Below are 15,896 nucleotides of genomic sequence, written 5' to 3'. Positions count from 1 at the left end.
CAAATTGCTAAGGGCACAGGTGTGTTACTAGTCCTGCCATGCGCACTTGTCAGAGTTTCTTGGGGCAGGAAGGGAGCTGGCATCTGTGTCTTCTGTGCTGGCATCTTCAGGGAATAGCAGGAACTCAGTCTTCTAAGATGAGGGGTTTGCTTGATTAATGTTTGATGAATGAATTAATAAATGGATAAACTGTCATTCTGAGTAGCCCATGTATGTTAAGCATTAATCAAAATAAATTTTAACTGCAGAAATATTTTAGTGGAAGCATAAAAGAAGAGGAGAAAGGGCTGGCCTGCAATGTCCCGGAAACCATACCAGGGCTTCACCACCAAGGCTCTTTCATCCAAAGGCCCAACATTCAAGAGAAGACTTCCCGTGAAAAGCATAAACAATTATATTTACACCTGTGGGGTAAACTGGAGAGAATTTAAGGGGGCTTACATGTAAAAGTCATTGCATTTCTCTGCAATATGTAATTATGATGATGAAAATAAAATGCAAGTATTAAGAAATATTGCATTTATATGAAACTTCTAATATAATCTTTGCAAAAATATTTGATGAAAATCCTATGGCCCAGCACAGTGGCTCAAGCCTGTAATCCTAGCACTTTGGGAGGCCTAGGGTGGATTGCTTGGGCCCAGGAGTTCGAGACCAGCCTGGGCAACATAGGGAAACCCCATCTCTACAAAAAATTTAAAAAATTAGCCAGATGTGGTGGCAGACACCTGTAATCACAGCTACTCAGCAGGCTAAGGTGGGAGGATCACCTGAGACCAGGATGCCTAAGCTGCAGTGAGCCGTGATTATGCCAATGCACTCCAACCTGGGCCACAGAGTGAGACCCTGTCTCCAAAGAAAGAAAGAGAAAAGGAAAGAAAGGAAGAAAGGGAGGGAGGGAGGGAGGGAGAAAGAGGGCCACAGAGTGAGACCCTGTCTCCAAAGAAAGAAAGAAAAAAGGAAAGAAAGGAAGAAAGGGAGGGAGGGAGGGAGGGAGAAAGAGGGCCACAGAGTGAGACCCTGTCTCCAAAGAAAGAAAGAAAAAAGGAAAGAAAGGAAGAAAGGAAAGAAAGGAAGAAAGGGAGGGAGGGAGAAAGACGGCCACAGAGTGAGCCTACGTCTCCAAAGAAAGAAAAAAGGAAATAAAGGAAGAAAGGAAAGAAAGGAAAAAAGGGAGGGAGGGAGAAAGAGGGCCATAGAGTGAGACCGTGTCTCCAAAGAAAGAAAGAAAAAAGGAAAGAAAGGAAGAAAGGGAGGGAGGGAAGGAGGGGGAAAGAGGGAAGCAAGGAAGGAAGGGAGGAAGGAAGGAAGGAAGGAAGGAAGGAAGGAAGGAAGGAAGGAAGGAAGGAAGGAAGGATGGAAGGAAGGAAGGATGGAAGGAAGGGAGGGAGGGAGGGAGGGAAAGAAGGAAGAGAGAGAGAGACAGGGAGGGAGGGGAAGGGGGACGGAGGGAGGGACGGAGGGATGAAGGAAGGAAGGAAAGAAAGAAGGAAGGAAGGAAGGAAGGAAGGAAAGAAGGAAAGAGTTATCTTAAGCTTTCTAGCATGAAAATTCCTGATGTTTTTAGTGACAGTCTTTAAATTCTTCATAGTCCGTATTGATGAGAAGCTTTGGCAAAATAGTGTTAATTTTCTTTACAATATTTATTTGAAAATTCCAACAGTACAGATTGTATATAAAGACTCTAATTGAGATTCTTGTTTCATTGACAAATTGTTAAAATTCTTAACTGCCAGTGGTGGTAGCTCACACTTGTAATTCCAGCACTTTGGGATGCTGAGGCTGGCGGATTGCTTGAATCCTGAAGTTCAAAACCAGACTGGACAACATGGTAAAACCCCATCTCTACAAAAAAAAATACAAAAAATTAGCCAGGTGTGGGGGCACGTGCCTGAAGTCCCAGCTACTCAGGAGGCTGAGGTGGATCACTTGAGCCCAGGAGATGGAGGTTGCAGTGAGCTGTGACTGCACCACTGAACTCCAGCCTGGGTGACAGAGTGGGACTCTATAACCAAAAAAAAAAATCTTAGCAATATTATGAATAAATTTTGAATCTAATCAAATATTTTTAGATCCAGTGTTAAAAAATAATGAGAAACCCTAATTTGAAGAATTATATTTCTTGTTGGAGCAGGCACCCTGTAGCTTGGCATGAGAGGCAGCAGAGCATGCCAGCAGCAGACAGACATAATTGTCTGACACATCACTAGATAATACTTTTGGCCTTGTTTGTAGTGTTTAAGTTTAGGTCAAGGATCCAAAATGCATCTTGAGATTTCAGAAAGATTCAGAAACTGTTGGATTGCTTTGTAAAAACAGATTTGGGACTGCTGTCTAGAGCTGTGCCCACCTGAGCTCTGTCTGGTCTCCCTGCAGAAGCCGCTCCTCCATCTCTCTTCTCACCCCAGTCCTAAGGAGCTGCACTTCGGCAGTGAGCAATTATCTTGGAGCACACAGAGCACCAGCTCCTCCAATAGTGCTACAGGCCCCTTGTCCACAGAGGACAGTAGCATACTCTGCAACTCTGCAGAGGAAATGGCTGAGTGGTCCAGCTTCTCCCTGATCATATGCAGCCAGCCCATGAGGCTGCATGTCAAGCATTGGGATTGTGACCTACAGAGACTGTAGTGTGCTTGTTCAAACCTGGTCTTCTTCCAAGAAGCCCCAGGAGAAGAGCACTCACCATCCCAGGCTTGCCCTAAATGCTGTCCTAAATGCTGAGGGCTTCCAAAACCTCAGGGCCTAACTCTAACACAGGTAGAATGCTCTGATCTGTCAGATGCAGAACAATAGTTCTCCAAAATTCCAAAAAGTATGTCATGAATAAAAAAAATTAATATTACCTTGCTTGGGTAAGTTGATTTATTATCTCAGCCCATTTGAAGGCTAAGCTCTTACTTAGCCAGAATACCCAAAGCAACCCTAAGCAAAAAGAACAAAGCCAGAGGCATCACACTATCCAACTTCAAACTATACTACAAAGCTACAGTAACCAAAACAGCATGGTACAGGTGCAAAAACAGACACATAGAACAATGGAATAGAATAGAAAACTCAGAAATAAAGCCACATGCCTACAGCCATCTGATCTTCAACAAAGTCAACAAAAATAAACCATGGGTAAAGGACTTCCTATTCAACAAACAGTGCTGGGATAGCTGGCTAACCATATGCAGAAGATTGAAACTGGACCCTTACCTTTCATCATATACAAAAATTAACTCAAGACGGAGTAAAGAGTTAAATGTAAAATTTCAGATTATAAGAAACCTAGAAGAAAGCCTAGGAAACACCATTCTGGACATCAGCCTAGGCAAAAAATTTATGACTAAGTTCCCAAAAGCAATGGCAACAAAAACAAAAATTGACAAGTGGGACCTAATTAAACTAAAGAACTTCTGCACAGCAAAAGAAACTATCAACAGAGTAAACAAAATGGGAGAACATATCCTCAAACTAAACAATCTGACAAAGATTTAATATCCAGAATCTATAAGGAACTTAAACAACTCAACAAGCAAAAAGCAAACAACCCCATTAAACAGTGAGCAAAAGAGATGAACAGACACTTCTCAAAAGAAGACATACAAGCAGTCAACAAACATATGAAAAAATGCTCAACATCACTAATTATCAGAGAAATGCAAATGAAAACCATACTGAGATAACCATCTCACATCAGTCAGAATGGCTATTATCAAAAAGTCAAAAAAACAACAGATGCTGGTGTGGTTGCAGAGAAAAGGGAATGCTTTATACACTGTTGGTGAGAATATAAATTAGTACAGCCACTGTGGAAAACAGTTTGGAGATTTCTCAATGAACTTAAAACAGAACTACCATTTGACCCAGCAATTCCATTACTAGGTATATATATATAAAAGAAAATAAATCATTCCACCAAAAAGACACATAAACTCATACATTCAGCATTACACCATTCACAATAACAAAGACATAGAATCAACCCAGGTGTCCATCAATAGTGGATTAGATAAAGAAAATGTGGTACATATACACCATGGAATACTACACAGCCATAGAAAAGAACGAAATCATGTCCTTTGCAGCAACATGGATGCAGCCAGAGGCCATTATCCTAAGCAAGATAAGGCAGGAACAGAAAACCAAATACTGTATGTTCTCTCTTACAAGTGAGAGCTAGACATTGGGTAGTAACGGACATAAAGATGGCAACAATAGACACTGGGGATAGAAAGAGGAAGAAGGGAGGGGAGCAAGGGTTGAAAAACTGTCTATTGGATACTATGCTCACTACCTGGGTATTGGGATCATCCATATCCCAAACCTCAGTATCATGCAGTACACCCATGTAACAAACCTGCACGTGCACCCCCTGAATTTAAAATAAAAGTTGAAATTATTTTTTAAAAAAAGACTAAGTTCTTAGAGTCAAGATTGACATTAAGCACAAATACTGCCTCCTGTAAACAAGTGAATGTTCCCAGAAAACCAACATGACCAGGCATGAGATAAAACATAAGTAAGCCTCTAAATTCTTAACCTGGAGTCCACAGACACTTCCCAAGGGATCCAATGATACAATTTAGGGTTCCATGAACTTGGGTGGGAAAAACTGACATCCTTATTTTCAATAACCTCTGACTGAAATGTACTTTTCTTCCATTATGAGTATAGGCCACAGTGCTAGCAGTACCTGTAGCTTTATTCTAAAAGAAATCACAGATATTTTCATAGCTCATTACAATTGTGATGGACATATTAAAACATTACTTTCATATGTCCCCACTTCAAAAGCATGGTAGGTGATAGACCTGCCACTCAGTCTTGTTATTTAATGAGTTAACAAAGAAGTGCATATAATACTACATCACAAATTTGTTTTTTCTTAGGTTTTCATAACTGAATGAAGATATTTTATTTTCCATTTAATGCTTTGTATCTTTTGTTGTTGTTGCTGTTGTTGTTGTTGTTGTTGTTGTTGTTGTTGTTGTTGAGACAGAGTCTCGCTCTGTCACCCAGGCTGGAGTGCAGTGGCACGATCTCAGCTCACTGCAAGCTCCGCCTCCTGGGTCCACGCCATTCTCCTGCCTCAGCCTCCCAAGTAGCTGGGACTACAGGTGCCCGCCACCATGCCCAGCTAATTTTTTGTATTTTTAGTAAAGACGGGGTTTCACCATGTTAGTCAGGATGGTCTCGATCTCCTGACCTTGTGATCCACCTGCCTCAGCCTCCCAAAGTGCTGGGATTACAGGCGTGAGCCACCACACCCGGCCTTTGTATCTTACTTTATGCACTTAGTCATTATTCTGAGGGGTCCATAGGCTCCTCAACTCTGCCAGAGGCATCCCTGACACACAGAAGGTAAAGAACCTCTAAGTACCTAAGCCACCAGCTCCCATTCCATTTGGGAAGCAACAGAGGAGGCTGAGGCAAGATGCTTGCCAGTGGGAGGGAGAGAGGGCACTCCTAATCCCATTCAGAGGCTGACCTGGCCCTGGGGAATTTGACTTGCTGTGTTTTCCATTCTGTTTTGGCATATTCTTAAAAAACACTTGATGTGATTTGGTTGTGTCTCTGCCCAAATCTCATCATAAATTCCCACATGTTGTGGGAGGGACCCAGTGGGAGGTGGTTGAATCATGGGGGCAGGTCTTTCTTGTGCTGTTCTCATGACAGCACAGAATAAGTCTGTGCTGAATAAGTCTCATGAGATCTGATGTTTTTAACAAGGGGAGTTTCTCTGCACAGGCTCTCTTTTTGCCTGCTGCCCTCCACGTAAGATGTGACTTGCTCCTTCTTGCCTTCTGCCATGATTGTGAGGCTTTCCCAGCCAAGTGGAACTGTAAGTCCATTACACCTCTTCTGTAAATCGCCCAGTCTCAGGCATGTCTTTATCAGCAGCATGAAAACAGACTAATACAGTAAATTGGTACCAGTAGAGTGGGGTGTTGCTGAAAAGATATCTGAAAATGTGGAAGCGATTTTGGAACTGGGTAGCAGGCAGAGGTTGGAACAGCTTGGAGGGCTCAGAAGAAGACAGGAAAATGTGGGAAAGTTTGGAACTTCCTAGAGACTTGTTGAATGGCTTTGACCAAAATGCTGATAACTATATGGACAATGAAATCCAGGCTGATCTGGTTTCAGATGGAGATGAGGAACTTGTTGGGAACTGGAGCAAAGGTGGCTCTTGCTATGTTTTAGCAGAGACTGGCCGCATTTTGCCCCTACTCCAGAGATTTGTGGAATTTTGAACTTGAGGGAGATGATTTAGGGTATCTGGCAGAAGAAATTTCTAAGCAGCAAAGCATTCAACAGGTGACTCGGGTGCTGTTAAAAGCATTGTTTTAAATGAGAAACAGAGCATAAAAGTTTGGAAAATCTGCAGCCTGACAATGCAATAGAACAGCAAATCCCACTTTCTGAGGAGAAATTCAAGCTAGCTGCAGAAATTCGCATAAGTAATGATGAGCCAAATGTTAATCCCCAAGACAATGGGGAATATATCTCCAGGGCATTTCAGAGGTCTTCACAGCAGCCTCTCCCATAACAGGCCTGGAGGCCTAGGAAGAAAAAATGGTTTCATGGGCCGGCCCCAGGGTCCCCATGCTGTGTGCAGCCTAGGAACTTGGTGCCCTGTGTCCCAGCCACTCCAGCTGTGGCTGAAAGTGGCCAACGTAGAGCTCAGGCCATAGCTTCAGAGGGTGCAAGTCCCAAACCTTGGCAGATTCCATGTGGTGTTAGTCCCGCAAGTGTGTAGAAGACAAGAATTGAGGTTTGGGAACCTCCACCTAGATTTCAGAGGGTGTATAGAAACGCTTGGATATCCAGGCAGAAGTTTGCTGCAGAGGTTGGGTCTTCATGCAGAACCTCTGCTAGGGCAGTGCGAAAGGGAAATGTGGGGTCAGAGCCCACACACAGAGTCCCCACTAGGGTACTGCCTGGTGGAACTGTGAGAAGAGGGCCATTGTCCTCCAGACCCCAGAACGGTAGATCCACCGACAGCTTGCACCATGCACCTGGAAAAGCCACAGTCTCTCAATGCCAGCCCATGAAAGCAGCTGGGAGAGAGGCTGTACCATGCAAAGCCACAGGAGTGGAGCTGTGCAAGACCATGGGAAGCCACCTTTTGCATCAGCGTGACCTGGATGTGAAACATGGGGTCAAAAGAGATCATTTTGGAGCTTTAAGATTTGACTGCCCCGCTGGATTTCGGACTTGCACGGGGCCTGTAGCCCCTTTGTTTTGGCCAATTTCTCCCATTTGGAATGGGTATATTTACCCAATGCCTGTATCCCTATTGTATCTGAGAAGTAATTCACTCATTTTCGATTTTACAGGCTCATAGGCTCAGATTTGCCTTGTCTCAGATGAGACTTTGGACTATGGACTTTTGAGTTAGTGCTGAAATAAGTTAAGACTTTCGGAGATTGTTGGGAAGGCATGATTGGTTTTGAAATGTGAGGACACAAGATATGTGAGAGTCCAGGGGTGGAATGATGTGGTTTGGCTGGGGCCCCACCCAAATTTCACCTGAATTCCCATGTGTTGTGGGAGGAATCTGGTGGAAGGTGGTTGAATCATGGGGGCAGGTCTTTCTCATGCTGTTCTCGTGATGGTGAATAAGTCTCGCAAGATCTGATGATTTAAAAAGGGGAGTTTCTCTGCACAGGATCTCTTTATGCCTGCTGCCCTCCATGTAAGATGTGACTTGCTCCTCCTTGCCTTCCGCCATGATTGTGAGGTTTCAGCCACGTGGAACTGTAAGTCTATTACATCTCTTTCTTTTGTAAATCACCCAGTCTCAGGTATGTCTTTATCAGCAGCATGAAAATGGACTAATAAAACACTTAATACTTCAAATATTTTGGATCTCTGGAAAACAGCTTGAGAAATGTGGATTTAAGGAATGACTTTGCCTGGGGAAGCATCTGGAATTGCTTGGTGTTGTTAAACAATGGGTTAATGTTAAACCTTTTTGGAGCAAAATAAACAGATCAGGTGATGCCCTCCTAGTCTACAAGCCATAGCTCATGCAGGAGGTAGCAGGTTGAACATATCACCAATCTGGAACCTTTCCTGTCCTTTGCCCATGGTCCAGAATTTATTAATATGAACAGGCTACTCCTGGGGTTCCATGCTGGGCTGAGGGGCCTGTCTTCCAGAAAAGGGGATCCTTGGGGAAGCACTGAGCTCCTGCCCCAGCCACTGCCCTGTTGGGTTACACAGGGACCTGCAGGGTTGCAGTGCATGCTCCTGTTGGGACCAAGGGCTATGCTTGCCTGTGGCTGAAGGAACTAACTGGGAGATAACACTTCCGGTCTTGTTTGTTGTATTTTATTTAAGTTGGGGATCTGAAACACATGTCCTAGATCACAGAAAAGTCAGGGACGGGTGGGCTGTTTGGGTTTATGCTATACATCAATGGCAAGACAAATCCAAGAGCTGGCCCACTGAGAGGCCCCCATTACCTCCCAAAGCTGGTGCCACAGAAATCAGGACAGCTCTGGGAACTGATGATTAGCCCATCCAGTGGATGCCTGTCAAAGGGATAGCCACTCCAGAAAAGGACTAGGAAGACTAGTTTCAAAGAGTATCTTAGCTGATCTGTTTCTCATAGCCAAAGAAATAAAGCAGGTTTAGGTAATGTACTTGGCTTTTCTTTCTTTACTTTGCCCAATCATGCTCGTAGAGATACTGAGGGACTTGCTAAGCAGTCTTAGGGCAGAATTTCAATATGCATGTATTCCATTTCCATTTCCATTTCCATTTCCTTCCATTTCATTCCATTCCACTCAGGTTGATTCCATTCCATTCCATTCCACTTGGGTTGATTCCATTCTATTCCATTCCATTCCCTTCCCTTCCATTCCATTCCATTCCATTCTACTCGGGTTGATTCCACTCCACTCCCACTCCCACTCCCACTCCACTCTCCACTCCACTCCACATCAGTGGTCTGTAACCCTCTAAAGTGTTTGTAAACAGTCCTCCTCTAAGCACTGAGGTTAGCGCCAAGCATTCCTGCAGCTTCTCCTTAGAATACACATAGCCAAGACACTGCCTGGCTGATGAGTGGCCTTTGCTGCCTGCACCCTCGCCTAACAGGAAGCAGCACCAAGACTGAACTCCCACCCGGAAGAGGAGGAACCCCTGCGGTGTGCAGGCCCCCGGCCCTCTGCCCCACAATATCGCACAGTGCAGAGCCAACCCACACCACAAGCAATGATTAACAGAGCTTGATCATCCACTCTCTCCAAGAAAGGTACCGTTACTCCTGAATGTGAACTGAGAGTTGAAAATAGAAAACTTTAGAATAGCTTGTGCTATATGTGTTGTGGTATTCCCTTAATATAAACTTGATATTTTTAAGGAGCTGCCATATATCAGAGGCTTTTTTTTTTTTTTTTGGTAACAGTGATTAAGATATAATTTACATACTATATAATTCACCCATTTAAAGTACACAATTCAGTTGTTTTTAGTTGTTATATTCAGAGTTGTGCAACCATCACAATCAATTTTAGAACATTTTCATCTCAAAAAGAAACCCCATACCCTTTAGTCTTCACCTCCCAATCCTACTATCCCCACCCCATTTCCCACCCCAACCTTCCGCCGCCAATCCCTAGCAACTACCAATCTACTTTCTATCTCTACAGATTTGTCTATTCTGGGCAATTCATATAAATGGAGTCATACAATATGTGATTGGATTTTTTTTTTTTTTTTTTTTTGCTTTCTTCCTGTTTTCAAGGTTCATCCATGCTGTGGCATCAGTAGTATAATACTTCATTCAAATCTTTTTGTTCCCAAATAACATTCCATTACATGGATATACATTTTGTTTATTCATTCATCAATGATGGACATTTAGGTTGCTTCCACTTTGGTGTTATTGTGAATAATGTTAAGATCATTTGTGTACAAATTTTTGTGTGGATATATTTTCATTTTTCTTGGGCATATATTTAGGATTGGTATTGCTGGGTAATATGGTAACTCTTTTTGAGGAACTGCCAAACTGTCTTCCAGAGTGACTGCACTATTTTACATTCCCATCAGCAACATATGAGTGTTCCAATTTCTCCACATCATCTTCAACACTTGTGATTGTCCATTTTTTTTATTATAGTGGAAGTGTAATGGTATCTCATTTTGATTTTGATTTGCATTTCTCTGATGACTAATGATGTTGAACATCTTTTCATTTGCTTAATAGCCATCTGTACATCTTTGGAGAAATGTCTATTCCAATCTTTTGTCCATTTTTGAACTGAATTGTCTTTTTATTATTGAAAAGCTTAAATTTTGAATGACTATTCAACTGCACTTTAAAATTCAGCCCCAGAAGGGAGAGGTTGGACTCCACCAATTTTATGTCTCTCCCCAGGAAATGGGATACCATTCTGGGAGAACTCTAGTCCCTATAGCTATGGTTTTTAATCTCTTTTTGATTCACAGACACCTTCAAGATTCTAATGAAAATTATGAACCTTCTCCCCAGAAAAATGCACAATGCACATTTTTTGCATTTAATATATTACTATTATTAACATTAATAAATGTTTTGCATTTAATATCAAGGAGTTTTAGACCTTCTCCTATCAACTACTGCCTTATGTTCTTTTTCTAAGAGGAGTGCAAAAGTTCCTCTGATTGGATGATTGTCAAATAATTGAACCTGGCCTTAATGGGCAACATAAAATTCCCAAATTCTAGTTCCTCACAGAGAGGGAAAAAAAAGATGTGAATTGTATGTCTGAATTATCAAAATTGCACTGTGGAGAAATAGCTTTTACAAAAGATTGGTTTAAAGCAGTCTATCATCCCTCTAAATTTTCCCTTTTCAGGCCATGAGAGCTTTACGCAATCATGTTTGTGGTCCTCTAAGAACAGTTTCCTCTGAATTTGGATGTCAGCCTTATGCCATCAACCCACAGTGAAGCATACTGTGGGGGGAGCTGTGCAGATTATTATTACCAGTTATGAAAATGTTGGACTTCTCTTCTGGATACTCACATACTTTACAAAACGCTTATTCAAACACACAGAAAAAATCTGTGCTTTTCTTAAGTCTATGATTTTTTTTTTTATCTTATGGGCACCATAAACCTTTTAGGTAAATGTTTTCTCCTCTGCTTTTCCCCCTCTGAAGCTCAGAGGTAACTTGGCTGCCTTCCTCTAGCAACTGGACAACTAGATTCATTAGTGAATCAATGTTTACGGCCCTCATTTTCCCTCGGCCCCGATTCTGTTTGTTACTTTTTGATGCATTTATACTATTTCAAACTGTTTTGGGACAAGCTGACACATTTCTAACTTTTTCTATATTTCAGTGCTGTTCATGACAACTGTTTGCTTAACCTATGTTCTCATGCCATAGAGCTTATTTTATAATTATCTTTCTTATCTGTAACTTTTAGGTACTGGACTCGAGTGTTTTGCAAACAGAAAATCATCACCCACAGTTTACCAGGTGTTATGTGTATGTAAGAGAGAGAAGGTAAGAATTGTTTGGGTTTAAGCAGATGTCACAGAAACAGAGTGCTGTAGTATTTTTTCTACACTTGTTGAGATCAAATGAGTCTGCAAGGGAAGGTAATGTCCAGCCCACAGTGGGAAGTCAACTTTGCCCTCTTCAGCTAAAATCTGCGTAGGAATCCAGATGAAAATTCATGGGAATCCAGGACAAGAGGAATGAGATGACTTGCCCAATAAAACATTATCTGTAAACACCAAAAGTAGACTACCAATCCCTAATCTTTTCATCTCATTTGGGTACCCTGATCACTGAGAGATTTTGGAAAATGTGTGTTAAGACACTAACTCAGATTTAGTCTTGACACATTTTAATATTTGGTATTAATATATCTTTTTGAAAAATGGTGAGACATTAAATTACAGTCAAATGTTCTGACAAATTTGGACAACCCATTAACTATTAGATACTTCAGCTTTAAAAAACAGTATAATTTAAGGAAATACATAGTACCTCATGATTCCTTAAGTATTTCCGGTGACTACAGAGTCTGTCATTGTTCCTCCTAGTCAATACGTAGTACAAACGTTTCAGAAACGGGCTGCAGTCTACAGATTTTAAGCTGACGCTTGGGACTGTCTAAAACTCAGAAATCTCCTGAATATAACAGCAATGCACATAGGTACAGTACTTAAAACTACAAAGCCCTTTCAATTATATATTTTCAGTAAATCTTCTCAACCCCATTAGATATTATTTCAGTTTTACTGATAAATACAATGAAGCCTTGAATGGTAGTGATTTTCATCCACCCAATATTTGCTTAGGATCTGTTATGTGTTAGGCAGCAAGCTGACTGAGGATGTAGGCAGGACTTAGCCCCTGAAAGATAGAAATCAAAGCGGATAGCATAGTCTGGTCAGAGCCACACACAGGGTGCCATGACAGCAATGAGGAGAAAAGTTCCCTGACATGGGTCAGGGGATATGGGAAAGCTTTGCCAAGCCAGATAAAGTGGCCAAGTAAAGGGGGAGTTTTAGGAGCACATGACAGGGTGTGGGAAGAGGGGACAAACTGAAGGACAGCATGCACACCAACACGAAAGAAATGATGTGGTGCACCTCAGGAATGGCATTTTCCATTGGTTCAAACTAGCTGAGCCTCTCCTAAGTGTTGGGCTTGTGCTGGGTGATGAGGATCCCACCATGAACCAGAGAAGCAAAGTCCTTGCCCTCAAGGAGTTTTAATTCTAAAGACAGAAATAGACAGTACAAACATAAATCAAGTAATGAAATGATTTCAGATAGTGGTGGGCACTATGAAGCAAATAACACAGGCCAATGAGCTAGAGAAATGGGGAGAAACAGGTTTGGGAGGCAGCAATCAAAGAAGGCTTGCTCAGGAGAGGATGCCAGAGTGCAGGTCTGCAAGGGGGAAAACGCCAATCAAAGGTGAGGTAAGAGAAAGGGAATACTCAGGGTAAACTGCAAATGAAAGACCCTAACATGTTAAAGCTTGCTGCACTCAATAAACAGAAAGGAGGCCAGCATGGGTGGAGCACAGTAAAGGATGATGCAATGGGTGATTAGGCCCAGATTATTGACACTCTGTAGGCTATACTAATTCATTTGGATTTTATTCTGAGTGCAGTAAGAAGCCTTGGGGCTGGGTGCAGTGGCTCACGCTTATAACCCAGCACTTTGGGAAGCTCAGGCGGGTGGATCACTTGAGGTCAGGAGTTCGAGATCAGCCTGACCTACATGGTGAAACCCTGTTCCTACCAAAAATACAAAAATTAGCTGGGCCTGGTGGCATGCGCCTGTAATCCCAGCTACTCGGGAAGCTAAGGCAGGAGAATCACTTGAGCCCGGGAGGTGGAGATTGCAGAGAGCCGAGATCCTGCCACTGTACTGCAGCCTAGGCGACAGAGTGATGAGACTCTGTCTCAATCAAAAAAAAAGAGAAGCCTTGGAAGAGTCTGAAGGGAAGCAGTGGTGACACTGTTTCATTTACATTTCTAAAGGATAACTCCAGAAGCTCCCTCAATTACTGGTGTGAGTAGTATCAGTTAGGAGGCTACTGCCAGAATCAGGGTGAGAGAGAAGTACTCTGGATCAGGTGGTAGAAGTGCAGGAGGGAAATGGTTGGGTCTGAGATAAGATTCTGGGGGAAGAAATGACAGGACCTCCCAAATGACTGGATATGCGGATGTGGGTAAGGAAGGAATTATAAGTAACTCCTAGGAACTGGCAAACATAATGCTATGTCCTGATATGGAATCTTAGCAAGAGGGAGAATAAAGAGTTCTCTCTTGGAAACAAGATGTTTGTCAGATATCCAAGTGAAGACATCGCATAAGCAGCTAGGTATCTAAGACAGCAGCTCTGGGGAGAGGTCAAGATTAGTAATAAATGTAAGGGTCACTGGCCTATAGGTGGTATTAAGAGCTTGAGAATGGAATGGAAACTTCTAGGGAAGAGAATGCTGAGGGAGAAAACCCATGACAGAGCTCTAGGGGGCCCTCTGACTTAGAGGTTAGAAGAGGAAAAGCCACGAGATGGAGTGGAGGATGAGGTAGAGAGGAAACCAGAAGTTCCAGGTCACAGAAGCCAAGAGAGAGTCCAACTGTGCTGAATGATGCTCAGACACTGATTAGGTCACTGGTGAACTCAAGAGCAAGAAAGCAGTCTGGGGATGGAAGTGGTGTTGGAGAGGGTTAGGAAGAGAACTACGGTGGGGCGGGGTGAGGAACTGGAAAGAGTCACTGCAGACAACTCTTTCCAGAAGTGTTTGGGTGAAGGGAAGCAAACATACAGAGCAGTAAATAGAGAGGCATTAAAAAAAACTGAGGTTTTATTTAAAAAGGGGAAATAACAGGATGTTTTACGCTGATGGGAAAGATCCACTACAGAAAAAGGGTTCACAGAGGCCACACCCTTGAGCTGGCAAGTACACTACACTGACCTTTCTCATCTGTAACTGCACATCCTAGTTCCTTTGCTAGATCTATTTCCTGTGATCCTCAGATGCTGGCATCTTTCAGGGCCCCAAACCCAGCCTCCTGCTCCTCTCTCTCTCCACAGCCTCCCTGGTGGATCTTATCAACTCCCATGGTTTCAAATGCCTCCGGCACATCAACATCCAGATCTTTGTCTCCCATCTAAACTTGTCCTCAGCAGTGCAGACGCTAAACATTTATTTCCAATGGATATTCCATGGGCACCGTGCATGACAGCCAGTCCCTTGCCCTCCCTGCCTCTCTCCTCTGCATGAGTGTTGAGCAAGAGAGGACTGCTTCCTAAGGTTCTTTAGCACACCCCCCCTTATTCACTACCAGCCTGACTTTACACACTACCAGCCCCTTGGCTAGTAGGGGCTACCAGCCCAGTAAATAACAAGCCCCGTTGGCTGGTAAGTGGCAAAACCAGTCTATCAATCCAGGTAAGTTTGACCCCTAAATCCATGCTTCTACACATTTCCCCTAAAGAAAGTTCCTGCAGTTACTTTATTTTCAACATGTATCATAAAATCCTTATTTCAATTAGTACATAGCTATTCACATTTAAGTCAGCAAGGTAAGTATCACTTTATGATAATAAATATTCATATGAGAAAAAAGTCTAGCAAAGTGGTTTATTCTCTCAAGTTATTACTGGAAGAAGTCCTTTAAACAAACCAGTGCAGAGAAAATGCCTATCAAAAGTATCAGTTTTTCAGCTTTCTTCACCACTGCTTTAGATGTATCATTTTTATAATTTTATCTCTTCATGTTTTTAAAGAGCTGCTACTTCAGATGACAGTAACTCTATGGTGTTTATTTTTATTTCCAAGATTGTGATTTTTTTAAGAGGCTACTTTAAGGCTGTGAATTGTCTCACTGTCTTTTCACTCTCTCTTTTTAGTTCTTCAATATGGGCATCCAAGCGCTCTAGAATGTGATGAGACCTCAGTTCCTCCTCTTCCAAAAATCTGGTAGCTATTGAACCAAGGGGAGATACAGGCAAGGAACACTGGAAGAGACACAAATTTTGACATGTGTAAATAAGTAGAATATTATATTTCTAAGATACACTGTTCATGACATTTTCTAACTAGCAATATTAAAAGGTGATTTTTTTCCTCTGAAGATACTTTTTTGGTTTTCATCCTAATGACAAGAGCAATAAAAGAACAAAAATCAGTAAGTTCTGCAAAAATTAACACAGATCTCTCCGTTTCTGACCCAAATTGTAACAATGTAAAGTATCATATATTAGTTATTGGTCTGAAGAATGTTTCAATTTAGACTTATATATGCTTCCATAGTTAATGCCTATTATTTCAAACTCACTTTAAAAACCTAAGTATGTCACTTTTATTTTAAAGCACAAAAATTTAACAAAAATAAATTAGATGCCAGCTAAAATCAATTATTTTTTCTCCTCCAAATTTT

General features: G+C 42.1%; 1 protein-coding gene across 47 annotated transcripts in view; it reads right to left on the bottom strand.

Annotated features, from left to right (window-relative positions):
- Window positions 1-1,624: 1,624 nt before the first annotated feature.
- CEP63 (centrosomal protein 63) overlaps window positions 1,625-15,896 on the bottom strand; it is an 89,649-nt gene continuing 75,377 nt past the window's right edge. For 40 of the 47 annotated variants that reach the window (XM_055383318.2, XM_019023953.4, XM_031008967.3 and 37 more), the window contains one exon: window positions 15,084-15,474. In XM_055383318.2, coding sequence (XP_055239293.1) covers window positions 15,316-15,474 — 159 coding nt within the window. In that variant the 3' untranslated portion in view covers window positions 15,084-15,315. Of the gene's footprint in view, window positions 1,846-15,083; window positions 15,475-15,896 lie in introns of those variants that run through there. The other 7 variants (XM_055383314.2, XM_055383317.2, XM_055383320.2 and 4 more) reach the window with 1 other exon arrangement.

The sequence above is a fragment of the Gorilla gorilla genome, chromosome 2 (genome assembly GCF_029281585.2).
Source record: "Gorilla gorilla gorilla isolate KB3781 chromosome 2, NHGRI_mGorGor1-v2.1_pri, whole genome shotgun sequence".
Lineage (NCBI taxonomy): Eukaryota > Metazoa > Chordata > Mammalia > Primates > Hominidae > Gorilla > Gorilla gorilla.
This window is presented reverse-complemented; position numbering and strand designations above follow the sequence as displayed.